This window comes from Poromitra crassiceps (genome assembly GCF_964638095.1).
Source record: "Poromitra crassiceps genome assembly, chromosome: 19".
Taxonomy (NCBI): Eukaryota; Metazoa; Chordata; class Actinopteri; order Beryciformes; family Melamphaidae; genus Poromitra; species Poromitra crassiceps.
This window is the reverse complement of record NC_139646.1, coordinates 6,732,070-6,748,839: the sequence shown is the minus strand read 5'-3', so window position 1 is coordinate 6,748,839 and position 16,770 is coordinate 6,732,070. Positions and strand designations below refer to the sequence as shown.

The 16,770-nt window shown below is 47.5% G+C and overlaps 1 protein-coding gene across 1 annotated transcript in view; it reads left to right on the top strand.

Annotated features, from left to right (window-relative positions):
- Positions 1-460: 460 nt before the first annotated feature.
- Positions 461-16,770, top strand: part of myo15ab (myosin XVAb) — a gene marked incomplete at both ends in the record, with an annotated part of 75,369 nt that continues 59,059 nt past the window's right edge. Inside the window, 7 exons of the mRNA XM_083655748.1 lie at positions 461-2,896; positions 3,376-6,519; positions 6,814-6,957; positions 7,780-8,205; positions 12,487-12,684; positions 15,797-16,029; positions 16,676-16,770. The exon at positions 16,676-16,770 is cut by the window's right edge and continues 299 nt beyond it. Coding sequence (XP_083511874.1) covers positions 461-2,896; positions 3,376-6,519; positions 6,814-6,957; positions 7,780-8,205; positions 12,487-12,684; positions 15,797-16,029; positions 16,676-16,770 — 6,676 coding nt within the window. The remainder of the gene's footprint in view (positions 2,897-3,375; positions 6,520-6,813; positions 6,958-7,779; positions 8,206-12,486; positions 12,685-15,796; positions 16,030-16,675) is intronic.

The window sequence follows — 16,770 nt, the reverse complement described above, 5'->3', positions numbered from 1 at the left end:
GTGTGTGTGTGTGTGTGTGTGTGTGTGTGTGTGTGTGTGTGTGTGTGTGTGTGTGTGTGTGTGTGTGTGTGTGTATGCACGTGTGTGTATGCACGTGTGTGCGCGCGTGCGTGCGTGCGTGCATGAGTGTGGACACCATTGACACTCAACTATTTGTGTCTTTACAGGAGCCTTCATGGGGACCAGATTTGGGAGGTGTAGAATTGCTTTGGCCAGGCGGACCTGTCCTCACACATATACTGCCGGCACAAACTCAACCACACATATCTAAACCAAGGCATCTATAATAGGTATTCCATTCATCATATTTAAATTCTATACTGGTTTAACCGAAAAAATGCTTTTACCATATTGTTTTCCATGCTATTTACATCTTAACATCTTTGTGTTTGTGTGTTTCAAGGTTTACTGCACTGAGTCCTGAGGAGAGGGCATGGTGCAGTCTTAGCTACCTGTCAGAATGCCAGGCAAGAAAGACGCCAAGAAGGACGCCAAGAAGGACGCGAAAGACTCAAAGAAAGGTGGAAAACCTGAACCGGAGAAAAAGAAGGAGGAAGTACCGAAAGGGAAAGAGGACAAAAAGGCAGGCAAAGATGATAAGAAGGGCAAGGATGATAAAGGGGGAAAGAAAGGAAAAGAGGAGCCCCCAAAGGGGAAAGGAAAAGATGATGGGAAGAAAGGGAAAGATAAAGGGAAAGGAAAGAAAGTAGAGTCAGAAGAAGAAGAGGAGCTCCCAAGTGATGAGGAAGAGGAGGAAGATGAGGATGAGGAGGAAGACTCAGAGGATGACAAGAAAGGGAAGGGGAAGGGAGGCAAGGCGGATAAAGGAAAGAAAGGAGGGAAGTCTCGACGTGGAGGAGATTCGGATGAAGATGAAGAGGACGATGAAGATGAAGATGAGGAGGATGAGGATGAGGATGATGAAGACGATCCCAAGAAATCCAAGAAGAAATCCAAAGATGGCCATAAAAGCCACCATAAAGGAGGGAAGTCTGACGCAGATGCCAAGAAGAAGAAAGGGAAGAAGGGTGATGAGTCTCCGGTACCTCCAAAAAAGCCTGAAGTCCCAAAGAGAGGCCTGAAAAACATGTCCAAGATGTTCATGAAGTTCTCCGGCCTCAAGACTGTTTTGAGGCGCCAGAAAAGCAGAAAGAAGCTGAAAAGTACATCACGTTTGTTCCTTGGTTTGGGGAAGAGAAACATCCGCTTGCGTCTGAAGAAACGACGCAAGTCCATGCTGAAGTTGCATTCTCGATTTGTGGGGAAATTTAAGGGCAGCAAAAAGAAAAAGGAGAAAAGGGAGAAGGAGGAGAAGGAGGCCAAGGAAAAGGAAGCCAAGGAGACCAAGGAGACCAAGGAGAAGCTGGCACCAAATGGTGGGAGTAAGCCAACCTATATGCTGCTCCGTGTGGGAGGAGGGGGACAGCAGAAGAAGGGTCTCTTTAAAGGGGGATTTGGGAAGAAGGCAGGCGGTGGCCGAACAGAGGACTTCAAAAACAGTAGTATGTTGGTGGGTAAGGTTGCAGGGGTGACCAACTGGTTGACCAAACGCTTCCTGTCAAATAAAATGCGAGCCAGCTCCAGAGGTTATCATGATTACCACAATGGCGGCTATGAGCACGGGGAGGAGGCATATGGATATGACCAGTACCAAAAAGGCCATAGTGGCTATGATGCTGGTTATCCTGGTTATGGTGCAGAGGCAGCTGCATATGGGGGCCAGGGTCAGTATGGTTATTATGACAATGGAGCAGGGGGAGCAGACTATCAGGACCTGGGTTACTACGAGGAAGAGGGACTCTATGACCCCAATGCTGGATATTATGATGAGGGGGCAGGGGGCTACTATGACCCCTATTCCCAGGCTCAAGGCTACAGCCAGGAAGCCGATTATTATGGTAACCAGCAACAACAGACAATGGGAGCGTATGGTGACGAGAGTCAGGACTACTATGCACCAAGAGGAGAGGACTATAGTGTATATGGAGAGGAGGTGGGTGGGTACCTTAACCCACAGGCTCAGGGTTATTATGATGATGGTCAAGGAGCTTACTATGATGATGGACAAGGGGCTTACTATGACGATGGGCAGGCAGGTTATTATGACGACCCCTATGCTGCAACAATGGAAATGCAAGGAGGATTTCAACCAGACCACCAAGTCAACTACAGTGAAGCTGGCATATATCCAGACTACAGCTCCCAGGAGGCTGGTTTATTGGCAGGGAATCAGCAGGTCTATGGCTTTGGTGGACAAGGAATGGAGCAGGTACAGGGCATATATGGGGACCAGTATGCAGGCCAGTTGGATCACTATGGGGATGATATCACTAGGGTTCAGGGAGGGGAGATGACATTCAGAGTGCCCAGGCCACAAGTGCGTCTATTTGGGAAAGAGCGTCTGGATGTGCCCCTACCCCCACCACCCATGTTGCCACCTGATCCAGAGTTTGAAAACATGTCAGAAATCCAATATGAAGACCAGATACCTCTTGCACCAGGTCAACACCCCGACATGATGTTACTCCAACAACAAATGATGATGTCACCACAACAGCAAATGATGATGTCTCCGCAAGAACAAATGATGTCTTCACAGATGATGTCACCACAACAACAGATGATGTCACCACAGGAACAGATGATGATGGCACAGATGATGTCACCGGAACAACAAATGATGTCACCACAGGAACAGATGATGATGGCACCTCAAATGGCGCCATCACCGATGATGTCACTGGAACAACAGATGATGTCACCACAGGACCAGATGATGATGGAGCAACAAATGATGTCACCACAGGAACAGATGATGTCACCACAGCAACAGATGTTTTCTGGACAAATGTCACCGCAGCAACAGATGATGTCTCCGCAAATGATGTCACCACAGGTTATTTTTACTCTTCACTATTCATTTTGAACATAATAATATTCTTCATTGATAGAGTTGAGAGAATAGATGTTGCTCTAACCAAACACTCCACTCCTGCACACTGCAAAGAATAGTACAGTATTTCTCTTTTGAGATGTGCTACACACACACAAAAATTGTAAACAGATTCTTATTCAATTTGATTAAGATGCAGTCATTTTTCAGCAAGTGAACCAAATACTGCAAAGTTAAATGGACAAGTACATACAGTAGATGAGATATCTGGGAGGGAACAGGCACCTCACTACTGCCTCACAAGCTCATATAGCAGATTTAGAGAATTTTACATATGATCAGTGTTGGTATGTTGGAGGCCATAAGACTAACATTACTAACTAGTGGTTAATGGTTGCTATTCATTCTGTTAACTTTTATTTTATTTATTAGATTTTCTTCTCTTTATTTTCATTCTGATGTTTTTGGTTTTGTTTTGCCAGCAACAGATGATGGCAGACCCAATGATGATGCCACAGCAGCAGATGATGTCAGATCCAATGATGATGGCACAGCAGCAGGGTTATGGCCCCCCTATGCAGCAAGCACAAATGTCTCCTCATCCTGCCCGCCGCATGCAACCCTCTCCCACTCCATCCCGCCGCTCTGTCATGATGGCCTCCCCCCAGATGCAGCGTCATCCCTCTATGGCCTCCCCCCGTATGCAGCGTCATCCCTCTATGGCATCCCCCCATATGCAGCGTCATCCCTCTATGGCCTCCCCCCATATGCAGCGTCATCCCTCTATGGCCTCCCCCCGTATGCAGCGTCCTCCCTCTATGGCCTCCCCAAGGGCCTCCCCAATGGGGCCACGTAGACGAAGCCCATCCCCACAGCGAGGCGAAAGTGTCCAAAGACCCCCCTCTGTTAGGTCAAGACAGCTCTCACCATCTTCCTCTCCTAGGGCTTCCCCCCTCCCTGCCCACAGAATGAAACCTCAGAGACAACCCTCTTTGGCTCAGGGACGGGGACCTTCACCCCCCATCTCTCGCGCTGGCTCCATCCGACTGATCAGACTCCGTCGTCCAGCCTCACCAAGAGGCTCCATGAGGCGACGCTCTCCACCCTCCTCCCCTCGTGGCTCCATGAGGAGGCGAAGTCCTCCTGCGGCCTCCCCCACCCCTGCCCGCAGCCCACTTGGAGGGAGGGGGTCACCCGCCCGTCCCCTCTCCCGTCATGCATCACCACCTCACTCCCCACAGCTTGACAGAAGACCTTCTCCACCTCCCTCCCCTTCTCATCGGGGTTTTTCCCCTGCAGCAGCACCCCGGGCTGCATCTCCTAGCCTCTCCCGTCGCTCCACTCGTCGACTCGTCAGAGACCCCACCCCAGTGGCCAGGCCCAGGAGGATGGGTGGCAATGTTCCCCTAGGTACGGTCAGGCCCTCTCCTATGGGTCTCCGGGGGCGGCCGGTGCCTCCACCCACCCAGAATGTGCCTCCGTTCCGTCCCTCCTCCATGCGGAGCAATAGGTCCTCTGTTCTCACAGTGGACTCCTCCTTACTCTCTTCCCCTTTCCACTCCCCTCACATGACCCGCCGTCTTCCCCTAGCTAGGCAAGGATCTGGTCCTTTCCCTCCTCGGCCCATGGCTCGAGGACGTCCTCTCATGACCCAGCAGTCGGTCAGAAGGATGCCTCCCTCCTCTCCACAGCCCTCTCTGAAACACATGCCTCATCCTGCATCCCCCCGCCTCTCTCCTCGTCTCTCTCCTCGAGCTTCCCCGCAGCCAACCTATGCACCAGACCCGTATATGTCTGACCCCTATGCTAATCAGTTTACTGCCCCCCCCTCTCCAATGCTATCTGGTGCCCACTATGGTCCCCAGGCGGGAGGCATGGGTGAGATGGTTGTAGGATATCAGGAGCAGTTTCCACCCTCCTCCCACTTGATGTCTGGGGCTCCTATGTCCTATGCCTCCCCGCTGCAGAAACCAATGTCACCTTATGGACAGCCTATGGCCCCCTCTTCTCCCATGCTCTCTCGGGCTATGCAGAACCAGGTCCTAACAGGTGCATCCTATGCCTCTCCTTTACAAGGGCCGATGTCACCTTATGGACAGCCTATGGCCCCCTCTTCTCCCATGCTCTCTGGGGCTATGCAGAACCAGGTCCTAACAGGTGCATCCTATGCCTCTCCTTTACAAGGGCCGATGTCACCTTATGAACAGCCTATGGCCCCCTCTTCTCCCATGCTCTCTGGGGCTATGCAGAACCAGGTCATAACAGGTGCATCCTATGCCTCTCCTTTACAAGGGCCGATGTCACCTTATGAACAGCCTATGGCCCCCTCTTCTCCCATGCTTTCAGGGGCTATGCAGAATCAGGCACTAAGAGATGCATCCTATGCCTCTCCTTTACAAGGGCCGATGTCACCTTATGAACAGCCTATGGCCCCCTCTTCTCCCATGCTTTCAGGGGCTATGCAGAATCAGGCACTAAGAGATGCATCCTATGCCTCTCCTTTACAAGGGCCGATGTCACCTTATGAACAGCCTATGGCCCCCTCTTCTCCCATGCTTTCAGGGGCTATGCAGAATCAGGCACTAAGAGATGCATCCTATGCCTCTCCTTTACAAGGGCCGATGTCACCTTATGAACAGCCTATGGCCCCCTCTTCTCCCATGCTTTCAGGGGCTATGCAGAATCAGGCACTAAGAGATGCATCCTATGCCTCTCCTTTACAAGGGCAGATGTCACCTTATGGACAGCCTATGGCCCCCTCTTCTCCCATGCTTTCAGGGGCTATGCAGAATCAGGCACTAAGAGACGCATCCTATGCCTCTCCTTTACAAGGGCCGATGTCACCTTATGAACAGCCTATGGCCCCCTCTTCTCCCATGCTTTCAGGGGCTATGCAGAATCAGGCACTAAGAGATGCATCCTATGCCTCTCCTTTACAAGGGCCGATGTCACCTTATGAACAGCCTATGGCCCCCTCTTCTCCCATGCTTTCAGGGGCTATGCAGAATCAAGCACTAAGGGATGCATCCTATGCCTCTCCTTTACAAGGGCAGATGTCACCTTATGGACAGCCTATGGCCCCCTCTTCTCCTATGCTGTCTGGAGCTCTGCAAAACCAGGCACTGACAGGAGCATCCTATGTGTCTCCGCTTCAAAGAGCTCAATCCCCATATGGCCCATCGATGCCTTCCTCTCCAATGCTGTCTGGGGCCATGAGACATGGTCAAGCGGTGAGAGGCGTGGCTTCTTATACCCCAACCCTTGCCCGGAACCCTTACGCACCCGCTTCGCCTCAGCTCCACCATGCACTACATCAGAACCCAAACCTTCGGCAAGCATCTTTCCAGACACCTATGCAACTCAGCTCCCCCTATGGTCCCCGTCAGCCTTCTTCACCAATGCTCGGCAGTGCCCTGCAAAACCCCCAAATGATGCAAGCTTCATACCGGCTGCCAGACGGAACAATGAGGGCGTCACCATATGGTCCACAATCACCAAGGCTCGGCAGCGGCCTGCAAAACCAACAGTTGATGCAAGCTTCATACCGGCTGCCAGACGGAACGATGGGGGCGTCACCATATGCCCCACAATCACCAAGGCTCGGCAGTGCCCTGCAAAACCCCCAAATGATGCAAGCTTCATACCGGCTGCCAGACGGAACAATGATGGCGTCACCATATGCCCCACAATCACCAAGGCTCGGCAGCGGCCTGCAAAACCAACAGTTGATGCAAGCTTCATACCGGCTGCCAGACGGAACAATGATGGCGTCACCATATGCCCCACAATCACCAAGGCTCGGCACCGCCCTGCAAAACCCCCAAATGATGCAAGCTTCATACCGGCTGCCAGACGGGACAATGATGTCACCATATGCCCCACAAACACCAAGGCTCGGCACCGGCCTGCAAAACCAACAGTTGATGCAAGCTTCGTACCGGCTGCCAGACGGAACGTTGGTGACGTCACCATATGCCCCCCAAACCCCAATGCTGGGCAGCGCCTTGCAAAACCCGCAGGTCCGTGGAGCCGCGTACACCTTGCCTGATGGATCAATGATCAGGGTAGGTAAAAATTAACCATGTTCTCTAATACTTTACAATGATCTGAGAAAACAAATGAGTGAATGACCTGCTACAAATCAGCTAAGTTTAGAAGAGGTTTGATTTTTTAAATAATCCACAGCTGCAGAAAATGACTGCACAACCCTCCTAACCTCCTCATGAAAAGTTACATTTGAATCAATGAACATTTCACATTTGAGGGTAAGTTCTCATAGAGTTGCCATTAACCAAAACGGATTATGAAAGCACACAAACATCCAAATTCAGGAAGGTTCTGCCAAGCAGTTTCTCAAAAGTAATGAAGATAAAGATGTAATCATAAATAAGTACATAATTAATCACTTCACAGAATAGAACATCTTGCGGCCGATGGCATGGCGGCGCACAATTGCACAACCGTGCATGCGCTTTGCGCATGCCAGTTTGAGCAGGGGCGAAGCCACGCTGTGGGAGAGGTCGCGCTGCGGGCGAGGTTGTGAAGCGGGCGAGGCCGCGAGGGCCCCAGCGAGGCACGGTAGAAATGAGCACTGAGGAGGTGGACGACAACGACGAGGCAGGTTAGAAATGAGCACTGAGGAGGTGAACGACAACGACGAGGGAGGTTAGCAATGAATGAGTGCTGCCAGTTCAGCGGGCGAGGCAGTGAGGGACGTTAGAAAGGACCACAGGAAGTGTGCTCAATTTCTAGTTATCATAATTGACAACAATATTGTAGGCATTCTAATTAGGTAGAATCTGTCATTGCCTATTATGCCAGTATCTGTTGTGGTAATGTGATGTATTGCTCTCCCCACTCTTCTATCTGACTCCCTATCCATACAGGACCCACGTCTGCCCCAGACTCCTGACCTTTCCAAAGCTTTAAGGAACGAGGATCTCAAGAATGCCTCCTACACTCTCCCCGATGGCTCCTTTACCGACCCTAATAAACCTATGTCCCCAAACCTGGCTAAGGCCCTGAACAACCCAGCTCTACTCGGGGCCTCCTATACCCTCCCCGATGGGACTATTGTGGTTGACCCCAGACAACTGCAGACCCCAAACCTGGCAGCAGCACTTCAGAACCCTTACCTGAAAAGTGTATCTTACACCCTGCCCGATGGTACTATGATTATTGATCCACGGAAACCTGTCTCTCCAAGCCTGAACATCGCCCTTCAAAACACTGCCCTGCGCAACGCTTCCTACACACTGCCGGATGGGACGGTCGTCCCAAACAACGAACCCCTATCACCAAGCCTTCTCAGTGTAAGCCATGGATTCATTCACCCTCTTTGTTTCTTTTTGTCTCCCCTCCCTTTCCCAATGCCAATTACTTTCTGTGTGTTGTTCTCTTTCTCCTTCCTCTCTTCCTCCCATTCCCATCTGTGTTGTTGTAGAAGCGCACAGGCATAGGGATTCTAAATCTTTTCCTCAATTAGGGCCCGAGCACCGGCAAAGGCCCTATTGTATTCCAAAGGATTATTATTATTCTGCAGTTTGCGCGCATTTTTGAGGGCCTAAACATGCCCAAAAAGTTGCAAAACTTTGCACATGCCTCAGGAGTGGCGAAAAATTTAATATTCCAAGGGTCTTGTGTATAGGCGTGGCTAAATGGCTCCATAGCGCCCCCTACAATAATTAAACGGAATAGCCTTCGCGCTAACTTTCACCTACAGCTACGAAATTCGCAGGGCACATGTATCATGGCCAGACTGATGGAAAAGTCTCTTGGTGCCATGATCCACACCCAACCGGAAGTCAGCCATTTTGAATTTACTGTGCAATATTTGAGACGTTTCAGCCATTTCCAGGCGTCATACTTTAATTAACTCCTCCTACAGGGTTCATGCGATCACCCTCAAACTTGCACACCACATAGAAGCGACCCCAATGATGAAAAGTTATTAAAAGTTTGCATTTACCATGGACGGCGTGGGCGTGGCTACGCGGCGAAGATCGATGTCTCGCCATGACACACAAAGTCGCTGTTACTCAAATGCACATTGTCCTATCTGCTCCAAACTTCTCATGCATGATAAGTGTCCATGCCTGAAGACATCTATATGTCAATATCCATTTAGAGTCATAGCGTGGCGTGGGCGTGGGCGTGGCGCCATGGCGAAGGTTCATGTTTCGCTGTCACACAGGAAGTTGGAGTAACTCCATTGTCGATTGTCCAATCTGGCCCAAACTTCTTGGGTTTGATAAGTGTCCCAGCCTGAACACATCTATATGTCAATATCCATTTATTGTCATAGCGCCCCCTACTGGCAAGTGGCAACACAGAAAGTGTTTTTTAACTCGGCCCTACATGCTCACACGCGCACCAAACTTCACATGTTTGATGACCATCCCAGCCTCAACACATCTACATGACCATTTGGAGTGATAGGCAGAGCGCCCCCTACTGGCCACACAGGAAGTTGGAGTAACTCCATTGTAGATTGTCCAATCTGCTCCAAACTTGTCATGCATGATAAGTGTACATGCCTGAACACATCTAGATGTCAATATCCATTTATAGTCATAGCGCCCCCTACTGGCAACACAGAAAGTGGTTTGTAACTCTCCCCTACATGCTAACACGCGCACCAAACTTCACATGTTTCTCGACCATCCCAGCCTGAACACATGTAGATGACAATTTGGAGTGATAGGCAGAGCGCCCCCTATTGGCCACACAGAAAGCGGTTTGTAACTCGGCCGTACACGCTCACACCCGCACCCAACTTCACATGTTTGATGAGCATCCCAGACTTCACGCACGTACATGCCGATATTGCATTATAGGCAGAGCGCCCCCTACTGGCCACACATATATCGTTTTGTAACTCTGCAGTACATGGTCCCACGCCTACCAAAATCCACATGTTTGATGACCATCCCAGCCTGAACACATCGACATGACCATTTGGAGTGATAGGCAGAGCGCCCCCTAATGGCCACACAGGAACTTGGAGTAACTTTATTGTAGATTGTCCAATCTGCTCCACACTTGTCATGCATGATAAGTGTCCATGCATGTCAATATCCATTTATAGTCATAGCGCCCCCTACTGGCAACAAAGAAAGTGGTTTGTAACTCCCCCCTACATGCTAACACGCGCACCAAACTTCACATGTTTCACGACCATCCCAGCCTGAACACATCTAGATGACAAATTGGAGTGATAGGCAGAGCGCCCCCTACTGGCCACACAGGAAGTTGGAGTAACTCCATTGTAGATTGTCCAATCTGCTCCAAACTTGTCATGCATGATAAGTGTCCATGCCTCAAGCCATCTATATGTCAATATCCATTTATAGTCATAGCGCTCCCTACTGGCAACACAGAAAGTGGTTTGTAACTTGCCTCTACATGCTCACACGTGCACCAAACTTCACATGTTTGATGAGCATCCCAGCCTCAAGACATCTACATGCCCATTTGGAGTTATATGCAGAGCGCTCCCTACTGGCCACAGAGGAACTTGGAGTAACTTTATTGTAGATTGTCCAATCTGCTCCACACTTGTCATGCATGATAAGTGTCCATGCATGTCAATATCCATTTATAGTCATAGCGCCCCCTACTGGCAACACAGAAAGTGGTTTGTAACTCCCCCCTACATGCTAACACGCGCACCAAACTTCACATGCTTCACGACCATCCCAGCCTGAACACATCTAGATGACAATTTGGAGTGATAGGCAGAGCACCCCCTAGTGGCCACACAGAAAGCGGTTTGTAACTCGGCCGTACACGGTCACACCCGCACCCGATGTTTGATGAGCATCCCAGACTTCACGCACGTACATGCCCATATAGCATTATAGGCAAGAGCGCCCCCGGTCGGCAACACAGGAAGTTGATTGCGACTCGACCGAACGTTGTCCTATCTGCTCCGAACCCCGACGTGCGGCGGGTGCGAGGGCCCACGACGCTGCCTGCAGCTTTAATTTGACTTTATGTTCTTAGTCTGCTTTGTTACATTTTTACCTGAAGTATTTTTAATGTGAAGTATGTAAAGCATAAACATCAATAGATTGGCTTGATCAGTGTGTGTGTCACACACACACACACACACACACACACACACACACACACACATGCGTGTGTACACACACACACACACACACACACACACACAACACAACAAAAACGTTGAACTAAAATGGCCAAAGAGATCTAATTTTGTATATATGTTTTTGAATTTAAATTATTTCATCCAAATGAACCTCACTGGGTTCCCAGTGACAGGTATTTTTTTCTTTCTTTCTGCAACCCCCCCCCCCCTCCTCCTTCCATATTGATCCATGACATAGGGCCAGCCAGTTAGTGCAGCAGTCATGGAGCAGGTAGGTTAAGCATCTGGCTCAGGGACACAGCTCAGGGACAGCTATTGTGGCAACAAATTATTAAGATATTAAATTATGTATGAAATATGCTGATAGTTTTAGCTGAAACATTGCTGTTCAGATTTTTTTTTTTTCAATATTTTATTTACATTTTTCTATAGAACACAAACAAAACGAAACAGACAGGCTCAGACACAAGAAAAGAAAAGAAAAGAAAAGAAAAGAAAAGAAAAGAAAAGAAAAGAAAAGAAAAACAAACATACAACATAATGAACATTCAACATTACAGTGGTGCTACCAGCCATGTAAGGTGCTTATGTGTTTGCAGTCGATGTACTTGAGATCTCACGCAAGGGGTCTATAGGAAACCAGTCGGGCGAGTCACCCGTCGCCACTAACCTCATCGAGGTAGGCTAAAAACGGGTCCCATATATTTAGACATTTTCTAAGTGAGTTGGTTCTCAGGAACCTGAGTCTCTCCATCCGTATAACAGAGATCATGTCCATCAACCACAATTGGAAAGAGGGTGAAGAGGGGGACTTCCATTCCTTAAGAATTCAGTTGTCCCCAGTGTCAGAGATTGTTACACAGCTTTAGTGAAGTCCAGAGAGGACTCCGAGCAGCCAAAGATGGCGAGTTCTGCCTCTGGCTGAAGGGATATTTCGTTGGCCTTAGAGTACCAGTCAAATATTTTGGCCCAGAATCCTGCCAGTGAAGGGCAGAACCAGAAGGCATGAGACAGAGTGCCCTCCGATACCTGACATCTATCACATAGTGGAGAGACAGAGGGGTAGATCTTGTGCAACTTTTGCTTAGAATAGTGAAGACGATGGGTGACTTTAAATTGGATCAGCTGGTGTCTACTATTAACTGAGCAGAGCTGCACCACAGACAAACTCCTATCCCATAGAATATCAGATAACTCAATGCCAAGTTCCCCCTGCCATGCTTCTCTAATCCTCTCAGTAGAGGCTGTGATGCAGTTGTCAAACAAACATATAAACCTAGAAATTAGATGCTTGGAATGAGATTTTTATGTAAAACAAATCTGTGCAAGGTAACATGGTGGGTAAAATTGACCTGTGGTGATTTAAGGGGGTAATAGACTCTTTGGTACTGAAATGCTACTTCAACTCTGGTGTTCAACTGTCCTTCTTGAACGTGTGTGGCTGACCTTAACTGAACTCAGCTCTTGTTATGCATGATAGGCCTTGAATAACCCAGCGTTGAAAGGAGCTTCATACACACTCCCAGATGGAACTATCGTAGTGGACCCCAGGAAAGCAACTGGCCCCAGTCTGTCAGCTGCACTACAGAACCCCTACCTTAAGGGGGTGTCCTACACTCTGCCAGACGGAACCATCCTCATTGACCCACGGAAACCAGTTCGTCCTGACCTGTCTACAGTATGTACCTGTCTCACTACATACTGTACCTGTCTCACTTATCTGCGGTACGGTACATTGTACCTGTCTCACTTAACTTATCTGTGGTACCTACTGTACCTGTCTCACTTAACTTATCTGTGGTACCTACTGTACCTGTCTCACTTAACTTATCTGTGGTACATACTGTACCTGTCTCACTTAACTTATCTGTGGTACCTACTGTACCTGTCTCACTTAACTTATCTGTGGTACCTACTGTACCTGTCTCACTTAACTTATCTGCGGTACATACTGTACCTGTCTCACTTATCTGTGGTACATACTGTACCTGTCTCACTTATCTGTGGTACCTACTGTACCTGTCTCACTTAACTTATCTGTGGTACATACTGTACCTGTCTCACTTAACTTATCTGTGGTACATACTGTACCTGTCTCACTTAACTTATCTGTGGTACATACTGTACCTGTCTCACTTAACTTATCTGTGGTACATACTGTACCTGTCTCACTTAACTTATCTGTGGTACATACTGTACCTGTCTCACTTAACTTATCTGTGATACCTACTGTACCTGTCTCACTTAACTTATCTGTGGTACCTACTGTACCTGTCTCACTTAACTTATCTGTGGTACCTACTGTACCTGTCTCACTTAACTTATCTGTGGTACCTACTGTACCTGTCTCACTTAACTTATCTGCGGTACATACTGTACCTGTCTCACTTAACTTATCTGTGGTACCTACTGTACCTGTCTCACTTATCTGTGGTACCTACTGTACCTGTCTCACTTAACTTATCTGTGGTACATACTGTACCTGTCTCACTTAACTTATCTGTGGTACATACTGTACCTGTCTCACTTAACTTATCTGCGGTACATACTGTACCTGTCTCACTTAACTTATCTGCGGTACATACTGTACCTGTCTCACTTAACTTATCTGTGGTACCTACTGTACCTGTCTCACTTAACTTATCTGTGGTACATACTGTACCTGTCTCACTTAACTTATCTGCGGTACATACTGTACCTGTCTCACTTAACTTATCTGTGGTACCTACTGTACCTGTCTCACTTAACTTATCTGTGGTACCTACTGTACCTGTCTCACTTAACTTATCTGTGGTACCTACTGTACCTGTCTCACTTAACTTATCTGTGGTACATACTGTACCTGTCTCACTTAACTTATCTGTGGTACATACTGTACCTGTCTCACTTAACTTATCTGTGGTACCTACTGTACCTGTCTCACTTAACTTATCTGTGGTACATACTGTACCTGTCTCACTTAACTTATCTGTGGTACATACTGTACCTGTCTCACTTAACTTATCTGTGGTACCTACTGTACCTGTCTCACTTAACTTATCTGCGGTACATACTGTACCTGTCTCACTTAACTTATCTGTGGTACATACTGTACCTGTCTCACTTAACTTATCTGTGGTACATACTGTACCTGTCTCACTTAACTTATCTGTGGTACATACTGTACCTGTCTCACTTAACTTATCTGTGGTACATACTGTACCTGTCTCACTTAACTTATCTGCGGTACCTACTGTACCTGTCTCACTTATCTGTGGTACATACTGTACCTGTCTCACTTAACTTATCTGTGGTACATACTGTACCTGTCTCACTTAACTTATCTGTGGTACCTACTGTACCTGTCTCACTTAACTTATCTGTGGTACATACTGTACCTGTCTCACTTAACTTATCTGTGGTACATACTGTACCTGTCTCACTTAACTTATCTGTGGTACATACTGTACCTGTCTCACTTAACTTATCTGTGGTACATACTGTACCTGTCTCACTTAACTTATCTGTGGTACCTACTGTACCTGTCTCACTTAACTTATCTGTGGTACATACTGTACCTGTCTCACTTAACTTATCTGTGGTACATACTGTACCTGTCTCACTTAACTTATCTGTGGTACCTACTGTACCTGTCTCACTTAACTTATCTGTGGTACATACTGTACCTGTCTCACTTAACTTATCTGTGGTACAAACTGTACCTGTCTCACTTAACTTATCTGTGGTACATACTGTACCTGTCTCACTTAACTTATCTGTGGTACATACTGTACCTGTCTCACTTAACTTATCTGTGGTACCTACTGTACCTGTCTCACTTAACTTATCTGTGGTACATACTGTACCTGTCTCACTTAACTTATCTGTGGTACATACTGTACCTGTCTCACTTAACTTATGTGTGGTACCTACTGTACCTGTCTCACTTAACTTATCTGCGGTACATACTGTACCTGTCTCACTTAACTTATCTGTGGTACATACTGTACCTGTCTCACTTAACTTATCTGTGGTACATACTGTACCTGTCTCACTTAACTTATCTGTGGTACATACTGTACCTGTCTCACTTAACTTATCTGTGGTACCTACTGTACCTGTCTCACTTAACTTATCTGTGGTACATACTGTACCTGTCTCACTTAACTTATCTGTGGTACATACTGTACCTGTCTCACTTAACTTATGTGTGGTACCTACTGTACCTGTCTCACTTAACTTATCTGCGGTACATACTGTACCTGTCTCACTTAACTTATCTGTGGTACATACTGTACCTGTCTCACTTAACTTATCTGTGGTACATACTGTACCTGTCTCACTTAACTTATCTGTGGTACATACTGTACCTGTCTCACTTAACTTATCTGTGGTACCTACTGTACCTGTCTCACTTAACTTATCTGTGGTACATACTGTACCTGTCTCACTTAACTTATCTGTGGTACATACTGTACCTGTCTCACTTAACTTATCTGTGGTACATTGTACCTGTCTCACTTAACTTATCTGTGGTACATACTGTACCTGTCTCACTTAACTTATCTGTGGTACATTGTACCTGTCTCACTTAACTTATCTGTGGTACATACTGTACCTGTCTCACTTAACTTCCCTGCGGTACATACGGTACCTGTTTGTATTTGCCACTTAAACATAACAGTCATCCCATTATGAATTTCTGGATCGTAAAAATGTATGAAAATGTTGAGCATTTTTGTAAATTGTGATCATGTGCATTCAACATAGACTTGGATGATCACCTGAAGTCTTCCTCTTGCTCTCTGCAGGCTCTTGGGAACGAGAGCCTTCGTAACGCAACATACCGGCTTCCTGATGGTACCCTGGTTGTCCCAGGCCAGGCTCCCAACCTTTCCGCTGCGCTGCGGAAGAGCCCTGGGCTACGATCTGCTGACTATCACCTCAAAGAGGACTCTGCATTTTCTGCCAAGCCCAAACCCACCCATCCTGACCTCTTTGCTGCACTGACCAATGAGGATCTCAAGGGTGTCGACTTTAGTAGGTAGGGACATACAGTACTACTGCATTACAGCACTACATGCGGGGCGGCTTTAGCTCAGGAGGTAGAGCGGGTCGGCCAATGACGCAAGGGTTGGCGGTTCGATCCCCGCTCCCTCCCAGCTGCTGTCGTTGTGTCCTTGGGCCAGACCATAGACTGTAAATATAAGGGCCAGACACTTAACCCTCCTTGCCTTGTATGATTGGTATGAATGTAGACATGAATGATGGTGGTCGGAGGGGCCGTTGAGCGCCGATGTGTGGCTGCCACGCTTTCGAACCACCGGTACAAATGGTGTGAACAAATAATGATTCTGTGAAGCGCTTTGAGCACTTGGAAAGGCGCTATATAAATCCAATCATTATCATTATTATTATTAAGGGAGACTGGGCTGGTGAAAGGACTGGAATATTTATCCAGGTGTTGCACAGAATCATTTGGCCACAAATCAAGTTGCAGATTTTACATCATCTTCATAGTAAAAATGAACAACAAATCCTATGAATTACCATGTCACCTCTGAATGTAGAAACATCTGTATCCACATGCATTGCAATTGATATCACAATCGCAAAATTCCACCAGAGCAATTGCAATATAATACTTTAGTCATGTCTTTAAACCTTGTTCTTCATTTCTTCCTCCACAGGATTCGAGAAAGATCTATTCTCACAGGAAAATTCCGGACACCGAAAATAGGTGAGGCAATCCTAAACCAGCAGCTTCGCTATGCCTCATACCGGG